The 10,161-nt window shown below is 34.0% G+C and overlaps 1 protein-coding gene across 2 annotated transcripts in view; it reads right to left on the bottom strand.

Moving 5' to 3' along the window:
- Window positions 1-1,960: 1,960 nt before the first annotated feature.
- LOC120636045 (SPARC-related modular calcium-binding protein 1) overlaps window positions 1,961-10,161 on the bottom strand; it is a 53,764-nt gene continuing 45,563 nt past the window's right edge. For both annotated transcript variants that reach the window (XM_039907309.1, XM_039907310.1), the window contains 3 exons: window positions 4,413-4,506; window positions 3,108-3,364; window positions 1,961-2,970 (listed from right to left, as the gene is read on the bottom strand). In XM_039907309.1, coding sequence (XP_039763243.1) covers window positions 2,891-2,970; window positions 3,108-3,364; window positions 4,413-4,506 — 431 coding nt within the window. In that variant the 3' untranslated portion in view covers window positions 1,961-2,890. The remainder of the gene's footprint in view (window positions 2,971-3,107; window positions 3,365-4,412; window positions 4,507-10,161) is intronic.

Below are 10,161 nucleotides of genomic sequence, written 5' to 3'. Positions count from 1 at the left end.
ACTGAAAAGCCTTTGAAAATTATTTCCTATTCGGGGGATAAGACACGAGGAATTTCAGTCATCAGCCGTACTACTTAAGTAGCCCGTCAACCTACCGCCCGTTAGATGCCACCATTTCAATATGGCGGTATTCCCAATAAAACGGCACATCAAGTACTAAATTATTTATTTAGCAATAGTAATAGAAATGAAAAAAAATATCACATAGCTCTTACATTTTAATCTGACTAAATGTTTTATAAATATTTAACTTAATACAGATTTTCAAGAATTGTTATTTCATAGCTTAATATTATTATAGCTTAATATTATACATTTAAATAATGGATAGTCAAAAAATTATGCCTAAATGTTTTTTTTTTTAATAAATGTATTTATTGCGTTATAGTAATGAAAACGACAGATAAAAAGTGAGCTGGGAATCACTAACAAGGCTTAATATATTTTTTTAATAAATTATATTATTAATAAAATAGCCCGGACATATGCAGAACAAAATCATGTTTCAAATTAAAAAATAAACATTTTAGGCTAGTTAGTGATTTAAATTAAATAACGATAATATACATCATTGATATTCTTATTTGCCATAAAATTAAATTCACAATAATTATCAGAGTATGTTTAAACTAAAGCGGAGACATGAATACCACAATCAAAATAATAATGTCAATTTTTTTACCCTATTTGTGAGGAATCACGTCATCTTTCAATAATAATCTGATTGGTATATCCCTGTACATCTCTCTTTACTGTAGTCGAAGGGTTGTTTAGATAGTCTGTCTCAGAGAGCAAAGCAAATTTTGTTCCCAGTTAAAAAAGTTTTAAATCTGTAGAAATAATTTTTATATGAAATCCCCATTTTTCCCTGGTCTCCGAGCAATTCTATCTGAACACTTTCTAAAATAGCTCTTTTTCTTCTTATTTTATAACCAATTGTATATAGTATAATATGTATATCAAATTATTATTTATATATTAAACAGACACTAACGAAGAATACGCTAAATACACGATACGCAACACAGAGCCTAAAATATAAAATTGAGAGTCAACATCTAAGCATTTTATAATCTGTGGTTAGAGAAGTACATATATTTTTATCGCAAGTGTCGGCCATTGAGTGATACTAGTTGTATAATGCCGAAAACACACCCGTAACACCCCATCTGACGGCAGAGAGATTTGTTCATTCATATCGATTGTATTATTTTATGTGCCTATAATTCTAGATTTTTTTACATATCACATACTAGATTTTTTTGTTGCACAAAACGTTATTTGCACTTCACTGGGGTGTTATTACCACTAATACTGACCAAGTTAAGAAGTATATCATCGTAAGGCCTCGTCTAGTATTCTGTTACTCATTCGGTTGTACTCAAAACCTTAATTAAATGGGAACCTTTAATCTTAGATTAATAACATGTGCATCTCTTAGGGGGAAAATCGAGAGAAAAGGTGTTCGACTTTTCTTCATACTTATCTGTTACTATATCTTGATTGGCGCAGTGGGCAGTAGCCCTGCTTTCTGAGTCCAGGGCCGTGGGTTCGATTCCCATCGCGGGAAAGGGTTTGTGTGATGAACATAAATGGGTTTTCAGTGTCTGGGTGCTTATCTCTCTATTATAGGTATTTATGTATTTTTCCATAACACAAGCTACGCTTACATTGGGGCTAAATGCTGATGTGTATTCTGTCGTAGTATGTTTATTTGTTTTATTTATTTATGAAATCTGTTAAAAAATAACGATACCAATGAGTTATCTGTTTAATATATGTAGTAGGTTCCCGCTTAGAATAAAAAATTCTGTTTGTTTCTAACTGGCAAATTGCGAAAATTGGGTTACCAAACCGTGTGTGACATTTATTTTTCGCAGTTACTTTTTGACGACTGCAAAATATCTATTTTATTATTAGTCGATGGCAGCACTTTTTACCTATAAAGTTTTTCGTATGATTTGAGTACGGACCGAATTGAGTATATAAATGATTACAACCAGAGCGGTTTAAAGATATCTAATTCAACCTTGATATTAGAAATATACTGCACCCGAACTATATATTACACTTCCTGCATTTATGTTTCTAGCGCAGTCTATTTCTAATTTTTATTTTGCATATTGGTATTTGTCCGAGCCTTACGAATATATAATTAAACGCCATTTACATGTAGAGAGTATCTTTTCGTTTGGTTGTGAAAACATGAGTGCATTTTTCACAGGCATAAATCTAAAAGCGATTCTCATGCCATCTTATAGGATTACATGTAGATTGCCTAGGCAATCGTAACTTGGCATACCAATGGTTATCTTTTTGTGCGCAATAGATCACATGCTTACAATGAAGAAATAACAAAGACATACCTATGATTAGCTCATATGTTACCCGTCGGATATCATCATTATAAGTACGATTTCTAAACTATGGTACCAATCAAGAAAAAACAAAACTCACCTGTGATTATGGCATGAATTACTCGTCGGCTAATGATAACTATTAGTGGTTACTTACAAGACATGACATTGCAAAGTGTTTGCTACTTATGATTTCTTGACTTGTCTTAATAATATCGTGTACATTGTTGACATTTTAATTATTTCATACGCCCGGTAATGTTAACATGGAGACTTAGGTAGAAATCGTAAGAAAAAATGCTTATATACTCACCATATGTGATATCCTCCGAACATCATACGTTAGTTACATCTCAAATTTGACTTCTTCAAAATGTACAGAGTACAGGGGAACGCTCCAAAGGGGGATCCCTCGAACGCAAAAATTATTGTTTTCTTGACATCTCCGAGACAAGAAATTCTCTCTATGTAAATGGCGCCTTAAAATAAGAATTCGTTAAATGATTTTATGTGCAACTACCGTAATATAATTTTCAGTCGTCAGCTTTAAGAATTGATTCTAGTGGATTGGGTCCTTTTCTCCTAGGATTAGAAGGAACTTTGGTTGTCTCCGCTGAAAGGAATACATGAAACTTGTTAAAATTTAATATGATTATTGTGCTTTGTACTATGAAGAGATATTCTGGCAATACACAGTAAAAATTATTGATTTATATGTCAAACCAATCTATAAAAACAAATTATGCTTACTAGTACGGCCTTGGGCCGCTTGGTTCACTTCTAAGCAGGCCATCCATTCTGTGATACTGATTTTGGAGTCGTGGTTAACATCGCAGTAACGTGGCAACTTTCTCCCACATCTCCTTAGTGGTTCCGCGTTTGCTATCAATTGGTGGAATGCTTTCCACTCCCGTCTCTCCAGAGCCTTGTTTTTATCCTTGTCTAGCATCACGTAAGTCCATGTAGCCGCCTGCTCTTCTTTTGATGCACCCCATTTCACCATGTCGCTAGATAGGGAATATACAATGTAATTTTATAAAAAATTTTCTTCAGCATTCAATTTTATCCTGTAACCAATACATTGGTAGTCCCAAATACTACCAATGTACATCATATCTAATTGGAATAGAGGTTTTACCATGAGACTTCTATGTCAATCTAATAAGTCGTTAAATTACTTATTTAAATGAAACTTCATAGTCTGAACTACTATATATGTCTATTTTATATAATAATATATGTCTTCTAACTCGAGGCTTTATTGGTGTTATTCCATTGTTACTAAATGATGTTATATTATTATTTTGTTGCAAATTCATCTAATAAGTGCATGTCACTCATGACTTCCCGACCACACATTTTATATATTTATCGTTGCAATATATTTTGTTGTAAGTCATATACGCCATTATAACAGTAGTTTTTTGACTATAACTCAAACTTATCCAGCCCAATGTTATAAGCAGGCTAAATGGCAGTGACTGGTGTCATTTTGTTTAAATTGGGACCTAGGGACAAATACGTTTGTCCTACTTCATGCAATATATTATATTTTTATAATATCAGCGTGTAGTGTAGCGTGTAGTTTAAATTTAAATCAATGTAATGCGTGTTAAATGTCAAAATATCAATGGCTAGTTTAAGATATCGTCGATGTAAAGATATCTTTATGACTCTTTCAAGGTTATACAATGTTTTGGATAAGTAGGTACGTTTTTCTTCTTTAAAATTAGATTTCTGTTGGCGTACCTAACCAGAGATATCTTCTCGGTGTGAGGTTATTATCGTTAACTTTTATATCGTAACTTTAGATGGCTTATGCCCGTTTTCACTAACAACGGAGATGGCAATGCTTAAGTAAGTAACGCCTAAGCAAAGAAGTCATACAATTACGTTTCACTTTTTTGCAAACGGGCATTAGCTGCCACTGAATTAAGGGATTTGTAGTATATGTTGTATTCTTTATAGTGTTGTGTTTAACTAGAAAATTGTTGAATAGTAAATTTGATGTTGTGCTAATTGGTGTTATAGCTAAATTTAAATGTTATCTCGTACCCTGGTCCTGTTCCGTTAATTGAAGTGGTCATCTTCGAAACGAAGAAACTCAACAAATCCTTTAAGAAATGACTCTTCATTGGTTCAGGGCAACCTGAAAATATATTATCTCTTTTAATATATCATTAATGTTTATCGAAGTACCTTGGCAGTAATCTGTTTTTTTGTGAAATCGCGGTTTTTCAGTTCACACTCCTTTGAGCTAGCTCTTCTTTTAAAATAAACTAGTGCCAGCATCCGCGAATTATGCGAATTATATCATTAATGCGAAAAATGAATTGCTTCAGACATAGACGATAGTGAGTAGATAAAATGTTATCTCGGTGAAATAAACTTTGCTGAAAAACGTGATTTTACAAAAATTTTACATTTAGATTAGACAGAAGAAAAATTAGTCGTTAAGGTACTTTGCTGTTATACTAGCCTAATGATATTTAGTGATGATACAGCCTATGGTGGTTTAAATATACGAAAATGGGAGCAAAACCTTATCTAAATACGTATATTCGTCAAAATCTTTATAAATATACCAGAATAACTCGGTATTTAGAAATATACCAGAATATATATACATATAAGGTACATTATATAAAACAATTGCGCAAGTTAATTATAAATGACACTGCGCAATGGTATTGATGTCGAGAATATCATTATCAAGTCATTTGTGTAAATAGACTACGTACAACGATTTTCAAAACTTGTAAGTAAAAGCTACAAATTTACTCGTTTCTACCAGGCCATGAATGCTGTCGGATACTAAATATTATCGCATTGTGTTTATAAGGCGACAGTATAGTTATATTCTTACAGCACAAACGATGACATGGTGCAACCGCACGAGTGAAAAGAGCCATTTTACGAGCAAATGTAGTTGAATTTTTGTATGCCTTCATCATGCCTAGTTTAATAATATGTTTTATACATAAATACATCAAAAGTCTGATTACAGTACACTAAATAGTAGTATTTTTAATTATACAAGTTTTTGCCTAGTGTAAATCGTGCATTTTCTTATTTAGTCGTATTTATTGTTCATTAGTAAATTAAGCTAGTCTTTTTACGATTTGTAAATGCAGCGTTCACACTCATATAAGCACCTTAAACCCAATCCCAAAGGTTCCCAATCGTGTTTGAGCTGGACTCACACTTTTACACCCGTATGCCTGCCCGCCAATTCGCATTAGAGCAATGTGGGTCTGTGCTCTGAAATTCTCCTATGGGCCTGTTTCTAACAATGGTATATATAATGGCAAATAAAGTAAGGGTGATGAGATAGGAGATAAATATTGCAATGATGCTTCCCCACAAATAGTCACCTATTTGCGGGGAAGCATCATTGCAATATTTATGATGAATAAAGGCAAATTAAATAAAATGTATTCTTTTTATAAGATTGCAATAGCTATTTATAAAATTGAGATTTTGTAGTCTTTCGCAAAACTTTAAAAGTGGTCAATTGATTTGATTTTTGCAGAACGTTGCATTTCTTTTTAAAAAGAATAAAATGCCATCGGGAATGGGAATTAATATCAGACTGAGCCACAGCAAAGTATGGCCGGATAAAACTAATAAAATCTTTATTGAAAAAATTAACCATTGTTATGTAGAAGAATTTTTAAGTGAGAAGTTGGGTTATGGGATAGGTACACTCTCTTTAAACTTTATTGTGAACTCTCTGGGCTATATGATAACTAACCTTCAGATCATCAAATTGCCTCAGGTTAAGTAGGTTATCAATAAAACATAAGCATATACATGGCCTTTTGCCAGCTAAATTAGCAATGTGTAAGTTTTCAAAATCAAATAAAGCACATAGCATTAACTGTAATTATATAGTTACTTGGCAGAAAAAAAACTACTCCAGGTAACACAAAGGTAAATATCATAGGCGCTGGTTGAGAATCACTGCTAAGTCTTCGTATATAGTGTGAACGCAGCAGGTCTGAGTCACCGTTCATTTAAAGCGCTTTAACATGATTAAACCGCCTAAGGAGGGCTGGACAAAAAATACTGCCCTGGAACTTCTACCATTGTTTACAAGGTCACTTCTCACAAAGGGTTACTAGGACAGCACATGTAAAAGGTATTCCTAATACTCGATTTAGACATCCACATGTAAACAGTATCACTAATTGATTTTGGGAAATTCTTTATAGTTTTAAGTAAAAATACTTTTTATATAAAAGAAAACTTAGAAAAAAAGGTATAACCCTAGCTAATTTAACATTTACATGTCTATGTGTGCTTGTGAAATTGAGTTATTTTTTAATAACTATATTTACTGCATAAAGTTTTCAGAAATCTTCCCCATTCATCTTGCACGATATTGTTAGCTTACCCATTCGACATATTCTCCGACTAGGCTTGTTAAACGGCACCACATGTCTTATTAGACAATTCTCTCTTTCTAGTTAATTATATTTTACTAGTGGCCAGTTTTCGATTTCAAATTCAGAAAGTAAGACGATTTCTAAGAACAAAAATTTTAAAGAAGTATGTTTTTTATTGATTCTTATCTGGAAAGTAAGTTTTAAAAATAAAAAAAAAACAATGACATTATTTGTACTTTGATAAAAAATCTATGTGAAATTTACATAAAAGCTTTGACTGTTATAAATATAGTAGTAGTATCTTTGATTTGATGAGGTTGATAATGATACTATGTAGAAACATAGCATCATCAGCCTAATACCCCACAGCTACAATAAGATCAATGTCGTGTAAACAACTCTGATCTACGGCTTAACGTGCCCTAATATGCAAGCAGAAAATATGAATGCCAAAGTCGCAACTTATACCGATATCGCTAACCATCTTAGGTCAGTGCAATCGAGTAATTTGCCTTGTTGCAAGTCGGTCTTACCATCCTCTATTAAAATGTAAGAGTGCCAAAAATTATCTATATATCATATCGATATCGATGTATCTGTAAAGTTTTCCAAAACACATTTGTATTTCGCAATTCTATTTGTTTTTCATATTTGATACTATGTATAATAATACTTCTGAATATATCTATAGGTATGTCAAACAAAAATAACGATTGATCGTATCAATACAGTGATAAATTATCTAGAAGTCTATCTATCTATATGTCGTGTCTATCGAACAATTTCATTGCAGTAAGTATATCAGTAGACCTTTGAATGATACATGGTTTCCAGGACCAAGCCAGACATTTTGTCCGGTTCTCCTTCAATAGGTTATTCCAGACAAGTTTTGTATCTATTATTGCATATTATTATTATTATGTTTACAAACTATTGTTGTTTACAATCGTTAATAGTAAAATATGTCTGCATTTTGTCGTTTATTCATTAGTTAGACAAGTTCATCCCCATAAGTGGTACTGTTGTTGTAAGCATTGTCTTAAACGTGTATACTACATTTATCGAAAATATAATCATGTTTCTGACAAATTGTAGTTTTTATATGAATAATTAGTTCCCTATCATTATTTTATTTTAATATATAGAGATAAACGCCTGTGACACCACAACTCTCACCACTGCACCAGCTGTGATAGCCCAGTGGGTAGAACTTCGACTTCACTTTCGGGGGGGGGACGAGTTCGAATCCCAGCACGCACCTCTAACTTATCTAAGTTATGTGCGTTTTAAGCAATTATTAAAATATCACTTGCTTTATTTATACTCTTTATTTGTATACCACTCAAACAAAGAAACAAGACAAAAAAAGAACAAACACATGAAGAATGAAGCAGGATACAAAAGGCGGCCTTATCGCTAAGTAGCGATCTCTGCCAGGCAACCTTAGGATTAGGAAAACTAAAAAGAAAACAAATAGGTGGGGTACACTATTTAGTACATACATACAAATATCTACATACTAATACATAAACCAGACTACACAAATAATAAAAAAAAAAAAATACTATTGATAAATATAAAAAAATAAATATACTAATACATATCTTAATATACCATAAATACTTAAATATGAGTTTGAGTAGATAAATAAATAATAATAGTCGTCTTTACTGAGCGAGATAATGAGCCTTAACAGCATTTTTAAATATGCCCACTGCTTCAATGGTGAAGGAAAACATCGTGAGGAAACCTGCATACCAGAGAGATCACAAGAATGGGTTGATATGTCGAAACGCCTCTAAGTATAACTTATATCCCGATCCCTACTAATGTCCCTACTAAATCCCTACTAATGTCTATTAGTTTAGGAATTTAGGATGGTATATGAACTATAGGCAATAATTACGGTGTTAAATTTTTCGTGCCCTCACTACTCTTATGATTCAAGATGGCCAAATTCTTGCCCGTATATCCAACAGGGAACAGCCGAAAAGTCTATATTAAACTAGCTGACCCCAGCGCCATCTGTCGGGCGGATTTGTGAATCTAAACCATCCAGGGTGCCACCCAAACGTATACCGAAAAATTCATGCAAATCGGTCCAGCCGTCTAGGAGGCGTTCAGTGACATACACACGCACACAAGAAATATATATATTAAGATTTTGTATCCGAATAGTACATATTTCAGATTACTTTCAATAGATGGCGCTCGTTGCTGACTATCTCTCGCTGCGCCATGCACTAATGTCATTTGAAATACTGATTAGGAAAAAAAAAATTTTGGGTGTTATATAAAGTACCTATCAAATTGATTTTGAAGTTTGGACGAATTCCCTGGTGCAGAGGTGAGCGTAGTGATCTTATAAGTAGGAGGTCCCAGGATTGATACCCTGTTTAGTTACCCGTCACTACACAAGCGTCTCTACGGTCTGAGGGGATGTTCAAGCTGTCCTGATCTCTTCGTTAACGAGGCAGCACCAGTAATCGGTTGGGGTGGATCCGGGAGGTAAACAATGGGTTCCCCGGGCGTCTTACAAAGCCAACAATAGGGACGTGCCGTGGCGGTTTTAAGTATGAGTATACCCCCCTTTAGAGGGGGGAGTCCCACATAACCTCCGTCCTGTCCAAAGGCCGGAGGTAGCAACAAAGCTTTTCCTCCACGTCAAAAAAAAAGGATTGATAACCGGCGGAGAAATTTGGGATTTTATAATTTCTTACTTACAGAGTATCTGTTCTGTTTAGACTTGTGCCGTGGCTAGTTATAAATAATAAATAAATAAATACACTACGACAATACACACATCGCCACCTAGCCCCAAAGTAAGCGTAGCTTGTGTTATGGGTACTAAGATGACTGATGAATATTTTTATGAATTATATATACATAAATACTTAGAAAATACATATAAACACCCAGACACTGAAAAACACTTAATGCTCATCACACAAACATTTTCCAGTTGTGGGAATCGAACCCACGGCCTTGGACTCAGAAAGCAGGGTCGCTGCCCACTGCGCCAGTCGGCCACCAGTTATCGGTACGATGCCGCGTGGAAACTGAGTAAGGGTTTAATTCTACTGCCATACCCCTGATTGGTTGGCCTGCTACCATCTTAGACTGCATCGTCACTTACCATCAGGTAAGATGGCAGCAAAGGGTTAATTAACATTTTATAGTGAAGTAAAAAGAAACGAAGTTCATGTCCGGGTCATTTAGTATTTAAAGCCTTAAATATATCCACTTTGATAAATTTAAGGCTAAAAGGAAAACATACTCTAGCGCTTATGTAGTTAACGTTTCAGCTTGGTGCAAGGATATATTAGGTATTCTTCAGACTTTTGGCCTGAGGGCATCGTGTACCGTCGCTATAGAGAAGCGAGCCATCAAATCCTTTCCAAGTTAACGAATGAATA

The sequence above is a fragment of the Pararge aegeria genome, chromosome Z (genome assembly GCF_905163445.1).
Source record: "Pararge aegeria chromosome Z, ilParAegt1.1, whole genome shotgun sequence".
Taxonomy (NCBI): Eukaryota; Metazoa; Arthropoda; class Insecta; order Lepidoptera; family Nymphalidae; genus Pararge; species Pararge aegeria.
Note: the sequence above shows the minus strand (reverse complement) of the source record. Positions and strands in the feature narration are given on the sequence as shown.